We start from the raw sequence: 25,480 nt of genomic DNA, 5'->3' as shown, positions 1-25,480 counted from the left end.
GAGAAGGGTTGTAATGCCAGAGCTGCCTATTACTCATCATTAATAGAAGAGAATAAAAACAACAAACAAAAACTGGAAAAATAGATCATATTTCTCTCATTTTAGCCTCTCTGCATTGGCTCCCTGTAAAATCCAGAATAGAATTTAAAATTCTTCTCCTCACCTACAAAGCCTTTAATGGTCAAGCACCATCATATCCTAAAGAGCTCATAGTACCCTATTACCCCACTAGAACACTACACTCCCAGAATGCAGGCTTACTTGTGGTTCCTAGAGTCTCCAAAAGTAGAATGGGAGTCAGAGTCATCTATCAGCTATCAGGCTCCTCTCCTGTGGAACAATCCTCCAGATTCAGTCCGGGGGGTAGACACCCTCTCTACATTTAAGAGTAGGCTTAAAACTTTCCTTTTAGATAAAGCTTATAGTTAGGGCCGGCCAGGCTTGCCCTCGACCAGCCCTTAGTTATGATGCTATAGGCTGAGATTGCTGGGGGACTTCCAATTTTGCACTGACCTCCTTTCTCCTCCTCCTTCTCTCCATCTGTATCACAGGAGACCCTTGGCTGTGGACCACCTGCTAACCAGTAGTTACCTGGATGTAACTTCAGTTCTATGAGCATGCGCGGAGTCCTCTAACCACAATGATGAACAGTGCTAGCGCTGGGGTTTTATAGTGGGAGGTTGCTGCGCGGTTGCTACTTTCTGATTGGGCAGTGAGTGCATAGATCTTTCTAAGGTGCCAAAGCAGAGCCTCGTGGGGGTAAACTAATAGCAAAGCCCATTAGAGGGCTCCACACGTACTCATACATCCAGGTAACTACTATTTTTCTGTATTGCCCCATACTTCACGTCACTAATAAACAGTTAATTATATATTTTGCCAGAATTTTATGAGTAAAGCTTTATTTCCTAAAAATGAGCTCTTTATTGCATATAAAGCTTTCCTGGCTTTATTGCGCAGGATCTCAGTAGTTCTCTGTCCTTCATTTTTTGTGTGTGGTTCCATTAATGAGCCAAAATATTTATTCCAAGAGAAACAATATTTAAATGCAAGAAGCATGAAAACTTTGCTATTTATAAATTCATCTCATCTCATTGTTTGATTGATCAGTTGAATAGAATTGTTTTCTGGATGGGTTTTTTCAAGCCAGTCAAGGTAAGCTAATTAATAGAATAGAATAGAATAGAATAGAATAGAATATATTTTGTTGTCTTCTTTTTGCATGCAAAACGCAGAAATTTGTCTTTGGCTTGCATATGCAGAAATCTGCTATTAAAAAGAATACATTAAAAACACATATCACAACCAGACAGGACACATTAAAACACATTTACATAAAAACAAAATAGAAGCCACATTAAAAGAAGCACTAGCACACAAGTACTTTGTGCTGAGGTAACAAGCTGGATTAAAGAAATGGCTGTCCTTATTGATTAAGATATTTTATGGCAGCAGGGACAAACGACTTTTTATAGATGTTTTTCTTTGCTGAGGGGACTCTGTACCTTTGCCCCGCGGGCAGTAGCTGAAGGTGATGATTTCAGGGATGCAATCGTCTAAGATTTTGCCACTTAAGCTTTAAACTGCTTTGCCATGCTGATAGGACAGTTGGGTTTGTTTACAGCCTGTAATTGTACTGCCCAGTTAAACTACTTTGTCTTGCTTTTGACACTTACGTGCTCGAACCAGGACATGATGTTAAAAACGAGTATACATCCGGTTAACAGGTTTATGACGTCAAAATAAAATTGCAAAAATGAGGGGGTGACGAAGTTTTAAGAGTCTGAGTGTTCACAACTTTATTTTTGAGAGACCATTGGTTACTCTTCCAGTAGCTATTTTCAGATAATTAATTTACAATCATCAAAATATTGAGAGATATGCCAACGATTTGTAATAATTCTTCAACTGAAAAAAGTCCAAACTTCTTAAAATTATTTTCTCAATTTACAAGAAATGGGTTATATGGCTTTCTGGTTTGTGATATTGTATTATATTAGTTTTTATTAATCTCGCTCCCTCCTTACATTCTTGAATTTTGCGCTGTTTTTTCCGGAGTCATAACACAGAGGAGTTTATTTCGAAAACCTTAACCGGAAGTCTTTTTGTTTATTCTTGCTAGCTGACACTATGCTACATTGAGCAGCTCTGTGGTGTAGGAAACTGTGTTTTTACTTGAATAAGTGTCTGCAGGAAGAGAATGTGTTAAAAGAGAAGCTTTCAGGGAGCAGTCCGGCTTGTGTCGTCGTTGAAAAGTGTCGCATTTCGGACGTTTCCTCCAAAAAGTGCAGCTGCTTTTCCTTCCTGTGCTGAGCTGTGGCAACAAGAGATGCTGTTGACGGTATCACAGTGTAACCAGACGCCTTCTGATCCACCACACGTCTAATGTAAGAAACCAGAGTTTCAAAACTTAGCAGCTTGTCATTGACTGTGTGTGTGTGTGTGTGTGTGTGTGTGTGTGTGTGTGTGTGTGTGTGTGTGTGTGTGTGTGTGTGTGTTAGAGCAGCGGTTTCAACCTGGGGTCCGGGGACCCTCTGGGGTCCTCGATGGAGTTCTAGGAGGTCCCCAGAAAAATGGGGAATATTTTAATTTCCCTATTATTTCATTGACTAGAAGTTAGCCCAGTCAGAGAATGTATAAGAATGTATATTCTGTTCATAGGTTTCACACTCTTCACTGTCAATCCGCCAATCTACAGTATAAACAGTTATGGAATAACTAAATCTTTTCAGATGGGGATCCCTGAGACTACATCGCGGCCTGATGTGTATCAGTTTGGGGGTCCTTGACACCAAAAAGGTTGAGAACCACTGTGTTAGAGTGTCTTCACAGGGATAGAAGATGAGGAAAGTTAAATGTCATGCAGCTTTCCAGGTCCTGACTTCTAGTAGGGAGTAATGTGTATCTGTGTGTCTTTTAGATGATGCCAGCCTAAGTGGACATAATGGACAATGGCAAACCGAGCCGTGTGTGTCGGCCCCAGCGGATCAGTGAATCTTCCAAGGTCAGTGTGTGTGTGTGTGATGACACACTGACACTCACATGTTAAATTAATAAAAAAGGCTGCACCACATTCATGTTAGCGAGGTCATCTGGCAGTAAACCTTCAGGGAGGACATTCAGTGACTTTTGCTGAGGCAGGACAGTTTCATCACAAGAATTTAGTATTAATGAACATGGAACTATTAGGATCAATCTTAACTTTTATGATCTCTGCATGTTACGTCCTAATTGTGAAGTGCAGTACGTAGTACATGCTGTGACTGTTTTGTTAGCTGTTGATCCCCTCCACACATTTTTTAGGATATATAAAAATACTCTGCTTGGAATAATAAATTGTGTCCAACATAACAGTTTAGTCCCATTAAGACACCAGCATTTCAATGAACAGCCTTTAACAGATAGTCACAAAATAGTCTGCTCTAAGTAGTATTAATGATAGCAGTAATACTAGTATCAATTTTCAGCCAGCAGCACCTATACGGCTAGCCGCTAGCTTGGTCAGCACGGCGCATTTATAATCTATGGTTAACTGTGATAATGCTAATGCACATTTTTGCTAGTGAAAAACTTGAAAAGCTTTTTGTACAACCAAATGCTGAATAAGACTTTTTTAGGCAATCAAAATGTTACAGTTAACTTTCATAAACCGAAAACACAATGAAATAGCAACAGCTACAGCTACGCCTTTACTCTGTGAATCTGGGGTTAAGGCATGGTTATGTTACCAAACCAATGTTGTTGCCATCGTAGCACCTGTCACTCAAAGCAGCCACACCCTTAATCATGCATAACTTTAAGCCTTAATAAAATTTGAACGGCTGGGTTATATAAAAATTCCTCCTGGAGGTTGCTGCATGAGCATAACACACCTGAATTTTCAACCAAACTTTTGGCAGTCAAGTTGCATTGTGGGTAATGTAGGCACTAGGATTTGACAAGTAAGAAGAGTGAAAAAAGACAATATATCTGGTTCTGATGCATCAATTTTGATCCTTTTTTAAAAAACTGTCCATCATGAGTCTGACAGTGAATTACAATGACATTTCAGGTGAAAGTCAAACATTTGCAAATTGTACTGAAAGTGGCTTTAAGTGTGGGTGTTTTTAACTTTTTTGGATTGTGTATATGAGCACTTTGGGATGCTAAAAGTGGGACAACTGTCACCCTGTTGTCCCAGTTAAAACAAGTTAATTATGAAAAGGAGACTGCTGCTGCTTCAATTATGACACATCATTTTAGAAATACAGAAAGAGTTAGATAAGATATAATGAGAACTTGTCACACTTCCAAAGCAAATTTGTGGTTAAAAAAATCTGTCTCAGAGGACCTTCCACAAACTTACACAAACTGTGTTGGCAGGTGTTCCGCTGGGCCGATCAAGGTACGGAGGTGTTGCAGGGCCTCAATGCCCAGCGACAGCACGGCCAGTTCTGTGATGTGATGCTGGTGGCAGACGACCAGCGGGTCCCTGCTCACCGAGCCCTGCTGGCCGTCTCCAGCCCATACTTCCATGCTATGTTCACTCTGGGCATGAGGGAGGAACGCCAGGCAGAGGTACTGTACTGGGGATGATGCAAGGTGTTTTCAGACAGGAAATGTAGACCATTTGAGCCATTGTTTTGTTTGTCCACCTGCTGTCCCTTTATTATTATTCTAATAAATGCAGTTCTCTTGCTTTCTCTGTGTCTGTGTTCATGTGATAAATGTTAGTTAGATGAAGTATACTATCATACTTCAGCCTCTTTAATGACACCCACTGTCCTCTTCCTGTCTGCAGGTGGAGCTGGTTGGAATGTCCTACATTGGTCTGAAGGCTGTAGTGGACTTCCTGTACAGCGGAGAGCTGCCCTTGGATGGAGGAAATATTGATTATGTCCTGGAAGCTGCCCACCTGCTACAGGTAACAGACTGTTCAGGGTCATTTCACATTGTTTAAGAGCAATGTGAATTGCTTGAACATGCCCCCTTTGCATATTCAAAACATACATTCAAAACTTGATGCACATCTCCTTCCCTTGCCTGACACTGACACTCTCAACCCCCCTCAGCTCCAGCATCCCTCTATCATCTCCCTTGACTTTGTGGCTAGAGATGCCAGTCAGGTTTTAGGGCCCCAATCCTGATCCAGGTCCTTTAAAAGTCCAATAAATGAAACTGAGCCTCACTGGATGTCAGCAAACAACTATGTGCTGACAGTGAGCAGTGGATGAAGTCACACTCCCTCTGTGTGTGTTGTTATCCGAGCTTCTCTGTTCTTTGTTTTGGTAGCCACACCAGCTGCGTGTGCACAGTAGTGCATGTGAGTTCCCCCGTGTCCTCCATGTCTGTTACCAAGATGGCAGCCGGGTCACAGACTTTCTCAAACTACAGCTAAACAGTACACTAAAATATGTTTCTGAAAACATTTGAGGCAAGTGCAATGCACTAACAGAATCCTGATCCACATTTGATCAGCACTGCCTAGTTTGACAGTTTGATCTTAGTTTTGTGAGTTGTCGACTTTCTTTTTTTTTTTTTCCAACTTTATTGAGTGAACAACACACGTTTGTTTTGGTCTGAGATGTTGGTGCTCTAGTGCGACATCTAGTGGCTGAATGTCGTGTATTGCAACTTTAATATTGTGTATATGCTGATAACAAGTCTGATTTAATACTTTAGACTCTTTAAATTATGATTAAATATATATCTGACATATGGAATTTACAGGTGCAGCCTTCTAAATTTGGCTCACCACCAATCGTGAGAGGACAGTGTTTCTGGTGTTACAGATTGAAGGGTCCTCCCTTACAAATGATCTTTGTAGTTCAGACACAGCTGCAGAAAGCACTGAAACTGACAACAGCAATGTTTAATTGGGCTGTCAGCTGATATGACTTTCTGCCACCACTATTTGTTGTTGTTTTAACCATGTGGCAACCTCTGGAGCTGAAAAATGAAGCCAACATGGAAGTGCCAAAAACTGCAGTTACCTAACCCTAACCCTAACCCTGAATGGCCACTTGAGGCTGGCGCCAAAAGCAAGTCCTCATAGACCCCCATGTTAAAATGCCCAACTTACCAAAAACAGTTTTGGTCACTAAAGCTAATTTCACCAATCATGACAACTGTATGGGGTGTGAATTTTTATATAACTCACCTGTTTAAATTTTATTAAGGCTTAAAGTTATTCATAATTAAGGGCATGGCTGCTTGGAATAACAGGCGCTACCACAGTGACATTGTTGGTTAGGTTACGTAACCATGGTCCCAGATTCACAGAGTATAGACGTAGCCGTAGCTGTTGCTATTTCAGTGTGCTTTCAGTTCATGAAAGTTAATTGTAACATTTTGGTCACCTAAAAAAGTTTTGTTTAGCATTTGGTTGTACTAAAAGACCCTCTAAGGAGGCAAGGCATGGCAAGTTTATTTGTAAAGCACATTTCAACAACAAGGCAATTCAAAGTGCTTTACATAGCACATAAAAGGCATCAAGACAGAATATAAAAGCAACACAAGCAAAAAGACATTTAAATACAGTTAAAAAGAGTTAAATTTGGAAATAAAGAAGCTAAAAAAGAATAACAGATAAAACAGGAGAATAAAAGTTACAGTGCAATGTAAAATATTAACCCTCAAATTTGGTTTAATCAAAGGCAGCAGCAAACAGAAAAGTGTTCAGCTGTGATTTAAAAAAAGAACTGAGAGTTGCAGCAGACCTGCAGTTTTTTGGGAGTTTGTTCCAGATATGTGGAGCATAAAAACTGAACACTGCTTCTCCATGTTTAGATTTTACTCTGGGGACAGAAAGCAGACCTGTTCCAGATGACCTGAGAGGTCTAGATGGTTCATAACGTAGCAGCAGATCAGAGATGTATTTTGGCCCTAATCTATTCACTGCTTTATAAACCAACAGCAGTACTTTAAAATCAATTCTTTGACAGACAGGAAGCCAGTGTAAAGATCTGAGAGCTGGAGTGATATGATCCACTTTCTTGGTCTTAGTGAGGACTCGAGCTGCAGCTGTCTGATTGATTTTTTTAGGGAGACCTGTAAAGACACTGTTACAGTAGTCGAGTCTACTGAAGATAAATGCATAGACAGGTTTTTCCAAATCCTGCTGAGACATAAGTCCTTTAATCCTTGATATATTCTTTAGGTGATAGTTGGCTGACTTTGTAATTGTCTTAATGTGGCTGTTGAAATTCAGGTCTGAGACCAAGATTTCTGGCTTGGTTTGTAGTTTTAACATTATCTGTTGAAGCTGAGTGCTGACTTTTCATCGTTCTTCCTTGGCTCCAAAAACAATTGTCTCGAGGAAAGGACTGGATTTTGATCAAGTTTATTTTAGAGAGTATGATCCATTAAAATATGCCCAGATCTGCCCAGATATCAATCCTTACCGATACAAATCGGTTCAAGAACATCTTTAGAATCAGAATCGCTTATCAATTGATAGTATAATAAAGTGACTTTACATTTGCGCATTTACATACTGAAATAAGTGGATTTAGTGTTAAATAACTCTTTAGAGTAACTTTTTTGACCACTGGGGGAAGCAAACAAGCTGGTAACACCATGTTGACTTATTATCACCTTATAAAGTTTTCATGGTGAAGATATTAGTAGTTGCCTATTTACACATTCAGCAGACACAGAGTGGAGTTGTGTTTGTGTCCACCTGACAAATGTAAGTCCAATATTCCCTCTCCTATTTACTAACTCCTGAGAAAAAAAATATCTGGTTCTTTTGCTGGTAAATGCTCCACTATGTTCACCAGCTAGTCGCTAACTGTGTCTGTCTGCTATTTGGTGCTGGGCAGGTCGTGTAGAGTGGATTTATCAAAATGAAACTGTAAAGTTGAAGACCGTAAAACCAAAACAATGAGCTGAAAGATGCTAAAATGCGGAGCTCAGCTTACAGATATAGAAGTTTTCTATGTAGTGTTGTATGTATACTGTATATGCTAATCCAAATACCAGCCTTATCTTTATATCACTTCTGACTATTTTTATGGTCTGTAAAGATGCAGCTGGTTACCACTACTTTGTTATAGTGTCCATAAAAAACTATTTCTGATTTCTGTTTAATCAGAATGGTATGTCTAACACGTTGCTGTCATGACAATAATGCTGTGGTTCAGGTGTGGCGAGTGGTGGATTTCTGCTGCCAGTACTTGGAGCGGGAGGTGAGTGAGGACAACTACCTGTACCTGCAGGAGCTGGCTCTGCTCTACAGTCTGGAGCGACTCGACACCTTCATCGACCACTTCATCCTCACACGGTTCTCCACGCTCTCTTTCACCCCCGACTTCCTTTGCAACATGCCTTTACATAAGCTCACCTCCTACCTCTCCAGTGGCCAGGTAAGTACAGAAGGTTGTTTATATGTTCAGATGGAAAGCTTATTCTTGATCATTGAAACTATCTCGTAAGATGATGAGAAACCATGGTAAGCAATCTCTGAGCTCCTCTCATCATCATCAGGTCCAGCACGATAGCGAGCAGGCGCTGCTCCAGGCTGCCCTGCAGTGGCTCAGCCAGACTCCTGAGCGGACATCCCACTCCAGACAGCTTCTCTCCCACATCCGCTTCCCCCTGATGCCAGTCGGGGACCTGGTGGGCCGGGTGCTGCCGGCAGTGCGGGCCCTGCTGCCAGAGGAGGCTGGCTGCGAGGCCCTCGTGGAGGAAGCGTTGGAGTACCATGCCACCCCCAGCGCCCAGCCGCTCCTGCAAACTGGACGCACCACGCTGAGGGGAGGAGTAGAACGGCTGCTGCTGATTGGAGGAGAGGTACACTGGATCATTTTGATGATGATGATGACTAAGGGCCCTATCTTACACCCGGCACAGAGCGTCGCTAAGCGCAGCGCAAGTGTCTTTGCTATTTTAAGACCGACGCAGTTGTCATTTTCCTGTCCAGCGCCCGTATTGTTAAAATAGCAAAGGCACTTGTGCCCATCAGAGCACTCATGGGTGTGTTGGTGTAAAAGTAAGGTGTGGTCAGGCGCATTGTTGGCGCATTGCTATCTTTAGGCAGCAGAGAGCGATTGTGCTATTGGCCAACAAAAACCTGGTCTGAAGTCAATGGTGCATTTCAGGACAATAATGTGCGCCTACAGAGGCACAACATCTGCTTGTTACACACACAGGACGCGCAGCAGCACAAACATGCAAAAGGTAACAAATAAGAGGATTACAATGTGAAAGATTATTATTGTGTATATTAATATATTTTAAAAATTACATGTCTTAGTCATAATATTTATCAGAATTAACTAATCGCAGTAATGATGGATTAAATTGTTTAATTATTTGACCAAATCATGGCAATACAGATAGGTATGTAAACAGGCGGACAACAACGGATCAGACACAGATCGACTTTCCTGCTACATCAGTACATGATGACATGAGGAACACATGAGGAAATAAATGAGGTGAAAACAATGATTAAACTAAAGAAGGAAATCTGCACAGCTTCTAGCTGCTGCCAGCAGCCGGATCAGAACCTTGGAGAGCTGATCAAGTCCTGATAACTGTGTTGATGATTCTTTACATGATTAAAATTAATGATTTAATTTTTGAACAATATTTAACAAATATTCTTAAACATTTTTGAGAGTACAGTGATCAGGTTTCCATACTTTCAGCAATTAAAACCCCACTGATTTGACCTGTTACTCCATGACTGAACGAAACGATTTTAATGAAACCAAATTAGAAAAATAAACCTTTTCAAAAACCAAAGATAAATTTGCAACAAATTAATGAACAGGACCTTAAACTGGTGGTCTGTGGCTGACCATGGGAGGGTCCAGGAGCAGCAGGGGCCAGTGTGCTCGTTATGGATCGTGCGCTTTCACTTTGTGCATGAGCAGATCTGTTTCCTCTGCAGAGAAGCAAATGCGCCATCATAATAGCAATCCACCAAGCTGCGCAAGCGCACCTGGCTCTTAAAGGGAATGGGAGATGACACTGTGATTGGTTTATTGCATGTTACACCGAAAACACACCCATGATTAATTAGGACACTACGGACAACCCCTTTGAACCATGCGCCTGGTGCATTGACCATTTTTCCGCTGTTAAAATAGCAAAAGTGGATTTGGACACACCCTATATGCAATTGCACCATGTGCTTCAGACCGGGCGCTTTAGATTGTTAAAATAGGGCCCTTAATGTTTAGAGATATCAAATCTGATGTAGCCATTTACAGTATTTAGTTTATATTAAATGCTCACTTCTATAGAAAAAAATCAGCATTTTGTTAAATTTGTGAAAAATAGTGAATAACATACTGAATACATTAGGAAATTAAAGTTGATAGTAGAGCTGTAGACTTGAGACTTGGATTCAAGTCAAAATTAAGTCGCAAAAATAAAGACCTGAGACTTGATGCTTGACTTCACACCTTTGATTTTGAGACGAGTGACTTGACTTGGACTTGTCCATAAAGACTTGAGAATATTGTAAGAGATGTCACATGCTACCGTAAGACATGTAACTTACCATTGAAAGACGTTCGACTGGATATTAAAGTACTTCTGAACTGACTTAAACTTGTTGACTTGAATGTTGAAACTTTATTTGACTATTGCTATTGTAAGAGTTGTGATTTGACTTGGACTCGTCCTTAAAAACTTGAGACTTGCTATTTTACTTAGGATTTGTCTTGAATGGCTTGAGACGTGACTTAGATTTTTAATGACCACAACTGACACAAGTTACAACAAACACTTTAAAAAACTAACTCAGCTAAAGCAGCAATTCTACAACTGAGCTCCTGTGAACCATCTGTTAGCTGGAACAGAAACTCATTATATTCCTGTAACCTGTCTTTACTTCTTCAGGTATCAGAACGTGGAGAGGAGCTGAGTGCTAATGTTTGCGGGCTGGACAGTGAAACAGGCAGCTGGGAGGTGGAAACTGAGCTGCCAGCCCAGCGGAGCCACCACTGCCTGGCAGTTCTGGGCGGCTTCATCTTCGCTGCTGGCGGCAGCTCGTCCAGGGATAATGGCGGAGACGCTGCTTGTAACCTGCTATACAGATATGACCCCCGTCACAACCAGTGGACCAGGGTACTGTACCAAAGAGCCAGTTCCTCCTAAATCAGATACTTTCTGTTTACAAAGGCAGGGTATTTTGCCTTTTTGCAGCTACTAACTAGCTCAGAAACAGTGACAGTGTGATGTTCTTCCAGGGTGCTCCAATGAACCAGCGACGGGTGGATTTTTACCTGGGAGCGGTGGGAGAGTGCCTGATTGCCGTGGGTGGCAGGAATGACACTGGAGCTTTGTCCTCTGTGGAGGTTTACTGCCCCGCTGAGGACTGCTGGTCCTATGTTGCAGGACTGCCCAGGTACAGTAGGAACACCAGTTACCACTGGTGTTTTGTGGCATCATTTCTGCCACCTTCATCGAGTGTCCTGGTGCCACTCATAGTGATTAACCCACGGATAATTAACACTAATTGACCCCTTAAGCTCTACAGAGCTTTAAAGCATGGTAGGTAGCGTACAGACCCACTGTACGCTACCTGCCCAGCAATAAACAGCATACAGATAAAATTAGCAACTAACTGGCAAACAGGGCGGGGTATTCAGCAACAACAAACATTAAAGTTACATTATTGCCAAAGCTAAATCACATATTGTTGAATAATTCATGCTTCTTATAGTATTTTTATGACTGATGTATCACCTTCAAAACACTAATCTGATTTGTAATAAGTTTACCTTTGAACATTAATAAGCCTATCAGCTATATGTTGTTGTTTTTGTTTGTACATACACCATGCTTTTAATTACTGCAGGACAAGAATCAAATAGAATAATAATATAGCAGCTATAAAAAAAGTACAAGCTTTAACTCAGACATTCTTCAGACATGTGTTCTCCATTCTCTAAACACACAATTTGTGAAATTTTACTTCAGTGGGTTCGTGTCTGCATCTGTTTAGGCAAGTCATTAATGCTGAATAGCCAGCTGTTACACACATTTTCACCTCTGTCCCTCCAATTCAAGTAGCTCATCTGATTTGAATGAAGGTGATACCCATTTGAATAGCGAGCCAACCTGGACAAAAAGATGCATTATTTTTGTTTGTGAGAGAATAAAACAGAGGAATGGTTTGTAAAAAACAAAGTAATGTGTTTATTTCACATGCACAGTAGAAATAGAATAACAACTATGAAACAAGTCAAATAAGGAAGATTTGATCTATTCTATACTCTTCTGTAATGTGTGAAGTCCATTAGGATAAGTGATTTAATAAAAAACATAAACAAATCAAAGAAAAATAACAACGAACAACACACTATCATTTGAATGGCAACACCATCACTTGTGGGCATAAGTGTGTGTGTTGGTATTGTCAGAAATGTGTTCATTTTCCACTATGCCCTCCTTTGTTCTCAACAACCAGTGTCAGTACTGTTGCTAAGCCTGTAATAACTTCATTACACAAATCTCGAGTCAGTTTTTTCCCCCAAAAGACCTCTATGGCTCGGGCGAGCTCAAGCTTTGTGCCTGGCTTTGCCTCTTTTCGGATGAAGTCTTTCATTGACTGCCAAACAAGCTCGATAGGGTTCAAATCTGGTGACGCTGGTGGAGTCCTCACCCAGTTTATTCCCTCCGACATGATGCAAGCTGCAGCAGCGGTGTGCTTTGGATCATTGTCCTGGAAGAAGCGATGATTTGACCCAAAATGTCTCCTAATGTATGGTGCTGCAGCTTCTTTGATGATGGTGTTCTCAAAATATTGTCTGTCCATGACTCCCTCAAAAATGACCATAGGACCTGCACCGTGTCGTGAAATCATTCCCCAGACATGGAGATTTATGGGATGTTTGCTCTTCACTGCTACCATCGTTTTGCCTGTAAAAAGAACATCATGCCACGTCTCCCCAGACTCCAGCCACTCAAGAGCTTGCTTAAGTCTTGCATCTGTGTTGTGGTCTCTTATCACCGGGCAGAGGTTGGTCTTTCCAAGTTTTCTGCGGACTCTGCGTATACTGGTCAGGCTCAGCTGAACACCAAAATCCGCTTCAATTTTCTGCTGTACATCATCAACGCTCATCTCATCGCTGGCCTTTGTCATCTCATCAATAGCAGTCAGGATATTACTGTTGAAGTCAGGGAAACAGTAGACAATGACAAACTTTCTGTATATACAACAACAAATTTCATCAACAAATGTACAAATGATTCTTTTGGCTGCTTACTGGTGCAGTTTCCTCGGACAGCAGCGGCGGGGTTGTCTCTCCTTGAAGTGATATCTCACAGTTCTCAGTGAAACTTTAATGCCCAGGCTTGCAAAATGTTGCTGGATCTCCTGTGATGATTTTCCATTGGCCCGCATGACACGAATCTGTTGGGAGTTCTCTCTGTTGATGTGCGTCATCTCTGCTGAGCATTGCGATTGCAGGGGCTGCTTCATGCACACTTATAGTACACACAAGTGGGTGTGTTCCAACCAACTTTTGCCATTGGATAATGCTTCTCTGAATATCACACTGTGCAACTGTAGAGCCCAAACACCATTAGCATTAGAGTGCATCTTTTTGTTTGCACTTAACAGCCTAAACTACTGCTAATGTGGTGCCCAAACACCATTAGCATGAGCATTGTTTTGTAAATGGTCAGTGAAACATGCACGCACACAGTTCTTTTCACTGCTTTGTAGGATAGATCGTTATGAATGATGACCTGCCTCAGAAATGATAGTCCCTTAAATACTCTGTAGTCAGCTCTGTTATCGCCAGTTGTGTTCAGTTTTGAGTGAGATACCGTAGACACATCAAGACCCATTTTCCTACATTTAAATAAAAACAGAGATGTGTGATTGGCTGCATTACCACACAAATTAAGGAAGCAGGGACACAGTGTAAAGTAAGCTTCTTGCCTTCTACCAAACAGATATATGTGGACATCTGTTCCACCATTTACACTAAATTTATGAAAGAAGACTTTTTATCCAGTTTTAAGCCACATTTTAACTACACACTTTTTAGATCTTGGTTGTTTTTAATTCTATATTTTAACCAGATGAAAGTTTTGCCAGCTTTCTGTTTCTTAATGTTCTTTGTGGTTGTTGTATTTATCTTCAGCTTTAAAAGGTGTTTAAATCTGTCTTTTTTAGGTTTACTTACGGTCATGCAGGGACGGTCCACCGTGGTGTGGTCTACATCTCAGGTGGTCATGACTATCAGATCGGACCATACCGCAGAGAAGTCCTGAGTTATGATCCGTCACGGGACGTCGATATGTGGGTTGAGTGCCAAGCTATGTCTCTGGCTCGGGGCTGGCACTGCATGGCCTCCCTCAACCACCTCATCTACGCCATTGGGGGCAGCGACGACCACGAGGACACCACTGAGCGCTTTGACATCCTGCAGGTGGAGTCCTACGACCCACGCAGCAGCCAGTGGACCCGGGTGGCGCCACTGCTGCTGCCCAACAGTGAGGCGGGGCTTGCGGTTTGGGCGGGGAGGATCTACGTGCTGGGTGGCTACAGCTGGGAGAGCATGGCATTCTCCAGAGCCACTCAGGTGTACGACCCTGACAAAGGCTCATGGAGCAGAGGGCCTGATTTCCCGAAACGCATCGCGGGGGCTTCGGCATGTGTGTGCCTTGTGAAGCCCTCACCATCATCACCCTCTCCAGAGAGGAAGAAAATAGGACACAGGGTGAAAAGAAGATCAGACCCCACGTAGCATGAGCAATGAAGGACTTTTCTCTTTGTCTAAAAGTACAAGGCCTGACTTTTTGCTGAAAAACAGTCACAGACTGCTCTGATACAAAATCTGTAAAAGGAGTGAAACATTTTATGTCCCCTACATGAGTGGGGAGGGGTTATGTGTTGGACTATTTCTTGGCCAGGAGAGGCAGCTGGCACTTGCAGAGAAATAGTCAAGCACTTTGGACCTTGGACCAACTGTTGGACAGAGCCAAGCTAGCTGCCTCCTGTTTCATGTCTTTATGCTAAGCTAAGCTAAGCTAACCAGCAGTCTCATTGCCAATCTCCGCCTCATCTCCTCTGTGGCTGTGCACACTGTTTGCAACCATTGATGAGTACCTTATTAAATAAATTTACGACAGTGCCCTCTGCACTGTGGGCAAATCTACAGCAAGCAGAGTGGAAAGTCACAGGATGTTTGGCTTAAAATCAGGCAAACCTGGCAGATTCCTTTGTACACTTGTGATCATATTTGAGCCGTTTAAATATAAAAACTGAGTTCACTACCATGTCGTGTTACCACAGTATAACCAGCATATATTGTGATGTTTGTTTTACTTATTTGCTATAGCAGACCAAGCAGCCACTACCACAATTGAGGCCGAAGCCAATGTAGAAATACCTTAAAGCGAGACGCTCCAATTGACTTCCATTCTAAAAGCCTCAACTTCTCTTTAGAAATACTGTGAATATATTTGAGTCATTATGGTCTCAATTGCTAAATTCAGGCCGTCTAATAAGTGTGCTGGTGGCCATTTGGGAAATTATTGCTTTTTTAATAAGATTTGAAGACTTAAAGTAACTTTGATTTCTGCCGTGTGGGTGTTGATTGACTGCTGTGACTGACAGTTGGCTCACTTGCTGCTCTTCCCGGGTCAGGGACTGACACAGAGTCGCACTATTGTCACAATATTTCACTATGTTTAATGTTACTTGATTACAGTACCTGCCCTGTTAGCACAATTTAATAGTTTAATACAGTAGTACCTACTAGGGATGCAACGATTATAGATTTTGATGGTACGATTATAGTCTGAGGAAAAATCACAGTTTCACGATTATCATGCATTAATTTATTTCGCAATACTGCAGATGGATAAAATCACTTGAGCATGTTTTGTTTTGAAGAGGGAGCAAAAGACACACACTTGACCAAGAATTCTGCCGCCTGCAGTCTGCTGGTTGTGCCTATAGACATTTTTTTTAACGCAATGTCTAATTTTAATTTACCTCACAGTATAACCATTGTTCATTGAATAATAATGTACCATAATGTCCCTTTTGTAGAGTGAGAACAGAAACACTCAGTGTAGCTCAGCCTTTGCGGTTACAAAACCATGACATTTTAAAACGAGGTTAATTGTGAAATCGGTCACTGCATCCCTAGTACCTTGAGTAGCAGATTGTGTTCCCTTAACAAAATAATATCATTTTGTTCAAACCAGGAGCCAATTATCAAAAAGTCATGCACAATGGGTGCAAACACCGACTATGATGTTTCATATTTTAGTAGTCACACCCTAGGTTTTAACGCCAGCTGCAGTTACACAGTTGCAGAGCTTTGCGGGTGCTCAGGTGATATTTCAAAGAGTGGTGCAAGATCAATGCAGAGGCCTTGTTTAGGGGATTGGAAAAGGCAAGAAAGAAATAACATTTTAAAATGTTTCAGTGGCAGAACATCTGCAAGAACTACTAACACTGTACGCTGGAGCATTAGCACTATACAGTGCTCCTCTTGTCAATATTATTATATATACATAATAATATATTGGGTAAGGTGAGCAGCTTGGTGGGTTACATTCCCAAAAAGTTAATGTTGTCCTGTCAATTCATCATTCATCAGAGCTCCAGGGTCAGACTGCCTTACAGGACTAATAGAAGAGGAATTGACATTGTCTAATAAAGTAATACAATGTATCCACTGCTTCTGGAATACAGAGCTGCATTAATGTGCATTACTGTCTATATGTTATCTTATTTGTTAAGTATTCTGATAGAGCTGCAGACTTTAAAGCCTGGTCTGTAGTCCATGTTACACAACAAAGCACAAAGTCTCACAGAAAAATTGTTAGTGCTTTTTCATGGTAAACCCAGCAATACTACCTTAACACACATATAGCACAGTGTGTATGTAATGAAATTATAATGTGCTCAATATTGTATATCATAATAAAATATGTTTCAAAATGATTTACTGGGCTGTGCATTTGTAAGTCTTGTGAAATTGCATTTAAACAAAATGAATCCAGTGATTGTATAATTTTATTCTATTTTATTTTATTATTGTATTAAAGTTTTATTCCATCACAAGAGAACATTAGAAAATGTAGAAATTACGGTGAAATATAAAAGAGCTTATCGATGCTCTGGTATTATTTGGCCACATTCATCACATTGACATTGGGAAACTGAACCATCTTCAGATTTGTCTTCACTTTCACAGTTTATCATTATTTGGTAAACAAGTCATCGATTAATTACATCACATGCTGTCTTTAGTCTCCGCTCTCCAGGCAGCATCATACAAAGGGGTAGTAGGGATGAGACTTGAGGCTGAGAAGCAGAACAAACAGCAATTAGAAAAAGGCACTTTGCTGAAGCTACGGCTACTATGTCTGTGTGTTGACTTACTCTTCGATTAAGCAGCCCCTCCACCCCCGGTCCAATCCTCTCAGTGCTCTCATGTCCTCTTCAGTCAGACTGAAGTCAAAGATCTACACATAATAACAAAAGCATGGGCAGATTTTGACAAGAGGGTTTCCTACTGACACTTGAATATTTCAAACAGTAGAAATATTATACAGTAGTGTTTTACTCCTGCAGTACAACTGTGAAACCAACCTTTTCAAGGAGAAATGCATCATGTTTGGTTGGGAAAATTGTCCATTTGGTCAACTTAACTATTAAGAGGCAAAATCTGCCCTCAGTAGTTCGTTAATGCACCATGCTAACATTTAAAGTGGAAACAGAAAACTTTTCAATGTCCCAATTCCAGGGTTATTATAAGTACCTCAGGTGAGTCACCCCATAATAGTCTGCTGCACGATGATTCTTGCTGTACTTAATTTTATGTAAACCTTCATCAAACTACTAAATAAAACTGCCTCACTGAACCACATCACACAAGATAACTTGCTTGATTATACATTCTCTACTTTGTGAAACAATACTTGCAGTTTCCTGTATGCTTAAGTGTTGCCTCAGACCAGTGGAGCCAATGATTTATCTGACAGTCATCCAACTTAAAGGACAGGTTCACAAGTTTTTCTGTCTGTCTTAAAACAACAGTCAAATTATTATTATGTTTATTTGTAGTTTATTTGATAGGACAGATACAATGTACATGGACAAACAGAAGACAGCTATGCAATGTAAGTATCATAGTGTTTATAGCAGATGCTAATTTGCAAGTTTGCAATTTGCAGTGATATTAAAACAGTGAGGTAAAAAGAGGGTAAAGTGAGTTCATCAAGTTACAATAAAATACACATGTAGTAGCAACATAGCTACAGAATACTAGACATGTACAGGTCTGTTGCTGAAATCTCTTAAAAGTAATGAAGTTTGTAGAGAATTTCAAGTGATCAGGTAGCGAGTTCCAGGACTTTGCTCCTTTCACAGAAAAAACACATTCTTGCTTACAGGAGACTATGTTAATGTATAATTTCAGGTTGATATAATTATTGCAGATTTAAGTTTTAGAACTGATTTAAAGACTTTGCTGTTCACATTACTGAGCACTTCATGTGCTGGCTTCTACTTGTATTGCTGAGGTGTTCCTCTCCTGTGAGCCAGAGTACAGCTTCAGATCTTCAGGCAGGGCTCCTGTGGCTATTCCTAAGTCATGACTTAAGACTAAAGGTGACCAGGCTTTTGCAGTCAGGACCGCTCAGCTCAGGAACTACCCCCCACCCCCACCACCCGAAGATCTGAGACCTGCTGTAATCAGTAACAGCTTTTAAATCATTTCTTAAAATCGAGGCCTTTTATGAATGTCACCCCTATGTTTTACTTTTTATTTCTAATATATTTCATCTGTTTTGTTCGTTTATTTCACTCGTTTTATCTTATTTTATTAGTGTGTCTTTGTTTTATTTCACTTGTACTGAGTTGTTATACCTTAATCAAAGAAAAGTAGGAGTCAGCAGAGAGCCAGAGAGCGAGGAGATAAAGAATAGAGAGGGGTAAGAGTTTCTACAGTACCTTTGTGTTTTCAAGGATGTGATGAGGCTTGTCACTCTTGGGGATGACGACAATACCCTGCTGCACATGGTACCTCAGCAATACCTGGGAAAATAACACTCTTACCAACAAAGGAATACACACATGCACATACACATATACAGTACACACACACTCGTGCTGACCTGTGCAGGGCTACGTCTGTGCTTCCTGGCTATTTCTGCTATGACTGGGTCCTCCAGGAGCTTATGTGGATCAGTGTCTCCAATGAGCCTAAGACAGGCAACATAGAAGTTTGAAGAACCAATAAATAAATAAATAAATAAAAACAACAACCAAAAAGGGAACAAAGCCAACACTCCTCAAGCTTGTAACAACTAAAGCATAAAAATGAAGTGAGGTGTTGTGAGATCTGCTGGCCCCCTAACCTCACAAAACCAGACTAAATCAATAAGAAAGTTGTCTTTGGAACTTAAAAAGTTAAACCTGCAGAACTGACCCATAAGGAGTTTGAGGTTTCTAAAGTTGAGTCAAAGCAGTTTCTCTGCAGAGCGAGAGGCAGGGAGGTTTTTATTGGGTGTGCACAATCACAATTTGGAAATGAAAGAGCAGAGGGAAAACTGCAGCCTACACTAATGCTTATATTTAACAGTCAGGTGACTGCTGTATTTTAATCTGAAGAAGGCAGTTTGCTGAAATGTTGACCTTCATTTGTTGAAATAAATGCATCAGAGTTATAAGTATGCTTTCCCATTCTTTTTTGATGCCTGTGAGCGAGCTAGATTAGGTGTGTGTTTCCCCTCAGTTTTTAATTGACACACCTAAGATTGTAACATCAGCAGGAGTATCCAGATGCAGATACCTAAAATTTGATTCCTTTTGAATCACCAATCTGACTCAGTGGCGTGTATGAGTGATGCTGTGTGTCTTACAGCTGTGGGGGTCTTTCAGGTGAGCCAAAGGGGCTGAAGGCGGTCAGGGCGATGTTCTTGGATTTACAGAACTCTATGAGCTCTGTCTGTACCAGGTAGGGATGTAGCTCCACCTATAGATGATCAACACAAAGCAAAATGTGAACACATAAGGACGCTAATCTAAACATATTTTGGTACATTTCTGAACTTGGATGCAATGTCAGCTGCTGAGCAGGACCAGCATTTACTTCCACAAAGTTCTTTCCAAAAGACAATAGAAATAAAAGCATAACCTGCGACTAGTGAGATGGTAGTTGCACCACTATATGACATAATGTTATTACATCACATAATTACATTACATGAACATGTCATGCAGCAACATCACATGATGCTGCTGCACAATGCTACGTTCATGATACATGAATTCCCTTTTCCACAATAGGAGCTGTATGTAGTTCCTGGAACTACATTTCAGCCCTGCACAGGAACTGATTCTAAATCCAACGCCCAAGTAGAGTGCCTCCACTGTTCCCCATTCTTACTTTCTATTGTATAACAAAGGCAAGAAAAAATCTTGTTCAGTGTTCGCTCCATGGGACAACCCTTCTGAGGTCAGACCACTCACTCTTTACTGGCACAATAAATAAAAGTAACAGGATATGTAACAATGATATATGGTAATAAGAGTTTTGAATGAACAGACTGTTAGACTTTCTCCTGATAATGTCAATAAAGGAGCTATGGTAAATATGCAGAACCTGATTGACAGCAGGGGGGACCGTGCACAGAGCAAGAAGTCTCTCCAGCTGCAGGATGTTGAAGTTGGACACACCAATGCTCTTCACCTTCCCTGAGGCTTGCAGGGCTTCCATCCCCTGCAAACAGAACAGCAGTGAACACATCTTTACCATTCAGTTTAAAAGGCTTATTACATTCAACTGAGAAAATCATTTCCATTCCTTTTTGTCATTGTTATTGCTGTGTTTGAACATTTTAATTTATAGTTGGGGCCTGCAGGTGGGACAGTTATGTCAGAACTATTCAGATCTTAAACTGAGGAAAAAGCAAGTAGACACACCCCAGTGCACATACAGACAGAGAGAGTACATGTGTTCTTACCCTCCATACATCTACATAGTCTATGTCAGAGGTCAGTGTCTCCCCATCCTTCTCTGGGAAAAGCTCATCACCCATTTTCTAGGGAGACATTCAAAGGTAACAGTCAAACAAGTGCTTGTAGGTAAACATACAAATATATGTGACTTTATTGAATGTTTATAATAGCTCCCCCCTTTCAAGGATATTTCGCAAAAGTAACATATAAGGGTTGCACTGAGAATCAACACTGCCACAGTTTTCTTTTAGCCTCTTTTAGCTCATTGTTCTGGTTCTCTGGCCTCCTCATAAACTTTATAAATATATGAAATGTTTTACAGCACATTTAATGTTTGGTTCAGTATCACCAGTCTCATTGACCCAATTTCCAACAGCAGCAGGCAGCTGTTTTCAACAATTAATCTCCACATAAATCCAGATATTTTTCTATATATTTGTGTATATATTTATAAGAGCTGGTGCAGACCAAAACAAAGTTATACTGAACTTAACATTTTTAGGTGGTGAGAAACATGACACCATGGGATGCCCAAGTGTCTCTTTGTTAGCTGGATGTGAAGTCTGTTGTCTGTCAACGTGACACTCATTACATGACATTGTGATTAACCTACAGTGTGTTAGGTCTATTCTTTGAGTTTGTTTTGGCATCTTACTGCTCCCTAGTGATTCAAAAGCATGTTATGCAGTTTTAGTAAATTTATTCTGGACATTACATTAGTGGGCATTACAGCCCAAAAGCTTCATAGCAATTCCAGTCAAAGACTTACTAAGGAAGATTCCTACTTGCCTGGGCTAAGGACCTCTGACCCTGGGCATGGTAAAGGGGAAATTTCTAATAATATAATCTAAAATTCTGTCACAGAATTGTGGATGTGTTGTGTACAACCTTTAGGCCAACAGGGAAATGCACAAGGTAAAGATCCAGGTAGTCCAGCTGGAGGTCATTCAAGGACTTGTTCAGGCACACGGGGATGTCTTTTGGGGCATGAAAGGTACCCCACAGCTATGAAAGAAAAGGTGCAGGACAGAAGGGTTAACAGCAAAATAAAACAGTATTTTCTTTCTTCTTCATGAATCAAATTTTAAAAAATCTTATTGACTTTCAGGCATGGCATTGGAGTGACACATGTTTTTTTCCTTGTATGTGGAATTAAATTCACATTTAAAAATGGGCTTAATGTATCCCTTGTAAAAACAAGATGTAATTCCCCTTCCTCAGGTTACACTCAACCTGCTCCAACACCTGTGGACTGTTACACTCACCTTACTGACAATGAACATGTCCTCTCGTCTGATGATGCCCTGCTGCATCTTTGAGCGCAGAGCTTTCCCAATGTCCACCTCGTTGCAGTAGCTGTAGGCGGTGTCTATGTGGCGGTAGCCGGCTGCAATGGCAGCCTCTACTGCACCCTGGATTGAGGTGCGGGGAAGGAGGGAGGACTGCAACAAGTACAACATTTTCAAATGGGCCTTTCAGTCACTTTCATATCTACCTCCATCTCCCCATTATTAGAACCATTAAGAGCTGCATTTTTCTTTGTGCTGTACCAAAACCTGCCTCCTGTTCTGTGTAAAATACTCCGGGGGATTTCTTTCCAGTCTGACCTGGAGGAGGCACACTATGCAAAATGCAGTGTGAAGATTAGCTAATGTGTCTGTTTCTGGTAATTATGGTAATATGGTAATTTTACAGCTACTGTAATGTCTCAAACCTACTGTAGTGTAGTTAAAAAAAGAGTTTGACATTTTGGGAAATACACTTATTTGCTTTCTTGCTGAGAGTTAGATGCAAAGATCGATACCACTCTCATATTTGTTTGTTTAAGATGATGTTACAGCCAGAGGATGGTTAGTTTAATTTAGCATAAAGACTGGAAACAGATTAGTCTTTATGCAACGCTAAGCTAACCAGCTGCAGGCTGTAGCTTCATATTTAAGGCATGAATTGAGAGTTGTATCAAACCTCTTATCTAACTATATATACTGTATATATACTCTATATTTATGTATTGTATTTTCCAAAATGTTGACCTGCTCCTAAAGATTTACCATTCAAAGTACAATAGAATAAGATGAGCTTTATTACCTGTACAACAAAATTGCTGCCACCACACAAAGGCAATCAAACACTACACAAAAAAGAACGGCGTGCATATCATCCAAAGACACAAACACCAAGAGCTCATTAATTAACCAGCTGCATCCTGTTTATTTTATATGTACAGAAACAGAAATGTAAAAATGACAAGTTGTGGTGTACAGGAAGTCACTGCATCTGGCTGCACCTAACTCCTGCTAAAACCACAATTCATTTTTACATATCTGTTTGTGTCTGAGTTTAACAAATAAGATACAATATGCTATTAAGTGAGCATGAGAGGTGCTCATAGATGTATTTTTGACAATTGTACTGAGCCAGGCTAACTGTTTTCCCTGCTTCCAATTTTTATGTTAAAGGGCAGGTTCACAATTTTTCAAGTGTGTCTTAAAACAACAGTCAGGTGTCCATATGAACAGTGAAAGAGGTTTTTCCTCACTGTAATCACTCGTCCTGTTCATACTGGCTATTAAAAGATCACCTTCAAATGTGCTTTCAATGTAAGTGATGTGGGCCAAAATCCACAGTGTGTCCACACAGTCATTTTGTGCAAAAATGCATTTAAAAGTTAACTTACATGAGGCTTCAGCAGTCTGAGTTAATCATAAATGTAAAAGACTAACGTTGAAAGATATCTACTTCAGTGTTTCCCCTATAATTGTACAGGCCTGGCGGGCCACCAGGCCAACCCTAACCCCCGCCAGGTCAAAAAAATATTTTTTCAATGCCAATTATAATGCCAAATATCCATTAATTCGGAAATCAATAGCATTTGGGAGCCTCTGTGCAGCGCTGTTCCAAAATGTGACTTAACCTCTGTGACGTTGCCTAGGAAACTCTTGGTAGTATAGCTCCTTTTAAGGAATAGGGCAATGTGTATTTTGTGCATGTGGCATGTGAGAGGTTATGTGAGAGAGCCAGCAGCAGGAAAGTAACGGTGAATGGTGAATGCAGCATGTCAAGAACAAGAAAAGTCACATCTGTTGTTTCCCCAACTGCTGGAAAATGAAGGGGGTTCGCTCTAAAGTTAGCAACAATGGGTTAACGTAACCTGCAGACGCTAAACAGAGAAATAGAAAACAGAAATGTGTGGGTGCTGAGTCTCCCGAGTTTTATTCTGCACAACCCCCACCAGGCCAAGGCAGTCAACCTAGGGGAAACACTGTACTTGATTTGATTCATTTGGATGGCTGAAGCTTCATATTAGCTTCAAATAAACTTTTAAATACATTTTTGCACAGGAGGAGGACTGTGGATTTTTTCTCCCCCATCACTTACATTGTAAGTGCATTATGAAGGGATCTTCTAATGGTCAGTATGAACAGGAGGAATGATTACAGCAAGAAAAACCTATTTCAATGTTAATTTGGGTTCCTGACTATTGTTTTAAGAAAGACAAAAATTGTGTATCTATCCTTCATGCTAAGCCAATCAAGTCCTTGTTCTAGCTCCATAGTTAATGCACATACGTGAGAGTGGCAGACATTTTCTCATCTAATTCTCGGCAACAGAAAAAAAGGCTGTCAAGTTATTCCTTTAAGGCGGGACCTGTATGCAGCCTGAATGGAAGTACTGCCTGAAAACTTCCTGGCAATTTGACTTGCAGGAAGAAGAATAATATACCAATCAGAATCCAGTATTTTACATAGCCTCCCTCCATTCAGTAAATCCCCTTTTACTTAAAATGCATGTACAGTATTTGCCAAGAATCATTAAGAACATTTCTCTTAAACAGTATGAAAGAAAACAAATAGATAACAAATGAATAATATGGGTTCTGTACAGTAAAAAGTAGATAAAGGAATGAGTGTTGAGGCTACCTTCCATGTCCCCAGACCCAAAACTGGCATTCGTGTGCCATCATTCAGCTCTATGGTCCTGGCCACCTGTGTGTCCTCCATGCAGTACATTTAACCACGACAGGAGAAAAAACAACTTGCACACTGTCAGAGCTCTTCCTCTTTTTCCCCCTTGAACTGCAACTGCTGAGTCAACGTCCTTCCTTTTTCTTTGCTGACTTTACTTCTCTAACTCATGAGTTTCTTTCCTTCTCTCTCTTCTTTTTCTTCCCGTTTTGCTGTTTTCTCTCTCCTCTCTCTGCCTTATCTGTCCGATGGTTAATAATTGGACAAAGCACAAAGTACTTCACCACCATCAAGTATTTATGTGTATACTTAGTAAGTGAGGAGGAGCATGTTGCAAAGGTCACTCTTCTCATAAGGGTAGCACTGCACATACACACACACACACACACACACACACACACACACACACAGTTCACCTCAGAGTACATTACATTGACTTACATTAATTTCCTGGAGACTTATCCTAACCTTAACCATAACCACCACATGCCTAACCCTAACCCTTACGCTAACCCTAACATAACTCTAAACTAACCTTAACTTAAAACCAAGTCTTCACCCTAAAATTAATGATTTACGTTAA

General features: G+C 40.7%; 3 protein-coding genes across 3 annotated transcripts; 1 reads left to right on the top strand and 2 right to left on the bottom strand.

Moving 5' to 3' along the window:
• The first annotated feature begins 1,916 nt into the window (after positions 1-1,916).
• Positions 1,917-16,931, top strand: klhl36 (kelch-like family member 36). Its single transcript, XM_044356976.1, has 9 exons — positions 1,917-2,387; positions 2,921-3,004; positions 4,363-4,557; positions 4,781-4,903; positions 8,124-8,345; positions 8,467-8,772; positions 10,834-11,061; positions 11,184-11,341; positions 14,123-16,931. Exons 2-9 carry the CDS (start codon positions 2,945-2,947, stop codon positions 14,694-14,696), a joined length of 1,866 nt encoding a protein of 621 aa, XP_044212911.1. The 5' UTR covers positions 1,917-2,387; positions 2,921-2,944; the 3' UTR covers positions 14,697-16,931.
• On the bottom strand, positions 11,505-14,111 carry si:dkey-77f5.3 (uncharacterized protein LOC326903 homolog). The gene is made up of 2 exons (XM_044356979.1): positions 13,206-14,111; positions 11,505-13,106 (listed from the first exon to the last, which is right to left on the bottom strand). Exons 1-2 carry the CDS (start codon positions 13,418-13,420, stop codon positions 12,368-12,370), a joined length of 954 nt encoding a protein of 317 aa, XP_044212914.1. The 5' UTR covers positions 13,421-14,111; the 3' UTR covers positions 11,505-12,367.
• Positions 16,932-16,963: 32 nt separating the features above from the next.
• zgc:56622 (uncharacterized protein LOC326033 homolog) lies at positions 16,964-25,177 on the bottom strand. Its single transcript, XM_044356978.1, has 10 exons — positions 24,853-25,177; positions 22,198-22,374; positions 21,821-21,937; positions 20,938-21,015; positions 20,577-20,693; positions 19,834-19,946; positions 19,087-19,174; positions 18,923-19,006; positions 17,351-17,433; positions 16,964-17,272 (listed from the first exon to the last, which is right to left on the bottom strand). Exons 1-10 carry the CDS (start codon positions 24,940-24,942, stop codon positions 17,239-17,241), a joined length of 981 nt encoding a protein of 326 aa, XP_044212913.1. The 5' UTR covers positions 24,943-25,177; the 3' UTR covers positions 16,964-17,238.
• Positions 25,178-25,480: the final 303 nt, after the last annotated feature.

This window comes from Thunnus albacares, chromosome 7 (assembly GCF_914725855.1).
Source record: "Thunnus albacares chromosome 7, fThuAlb1.1, whole genome shotgun sequence".
Lineage (NCBI taxonomy): Eukaryota > Metazoa > Chordata > Actinopteri > Scombriformes > Scombridae > Thunnus > Thunnus albacares.
The sequence above is the reverse complement of the archived record's forward strand: the minus strand, read 5'-3'. Positions and strand labels throughout refer to the sequence as shown.

Coding starts and splice junctions, on each gene's coding strand:
- klhl36 (XM_044356976.1), top strand. CDS start 2,945: ATGGACAATGGCAAACCGAGCCGTGTGTGTCGGCCCCAGCGGATCAGT. Junction 4,904..8,123: donor AAGCTGCCCACCTGCTACAG/GTAACAGACTGT, acceptor GCTGTGGTTCAG/GTGTGGCGAGTGGTGGATTT. Junction 8,346..8,466: donor CCTACCTCTCCAGTGGCCAG/GTAAGTACAGAA, acceptor CATCATCATCAG/GTCCAGCACGATAGCGAGCA.
- zgc:56622 (XM_044356978.1), bottom strand. CDS start 24,942: ATGTACTGCATGGAGGACACACAGGTGGCCAGGACCATAGAGCTGAAT. Junction 22,375..24,852: donor TGGGTCTGGGGACATGGAAG/GTAGCCTCAACA, acceptor TACTTGTTGCAG/TCCTCCCTCCTTCCCCGCAC. Junction 19,007..19,086: donor ACAGACGTAGCCCTGCACAG/GTCAGCACGAGT, acceptor TTATTTTCCCAG/GTATTGCTGAGGTACCATGT.
- si:dkey-77f5.3 (XM_044356979.1), bottom strand. CDS start 13,420: ATGAAGCAGCCCCTGCAATCGCAATGCTCAGCAGAGATGACGCACATC. Junction 13,107..13,205: donor TGTCCGAGGAAACTGCACCA/GTAAGCAGCCAA, acceptor TGACTTCAACAG/TAATATCCTGACTGCTATTG.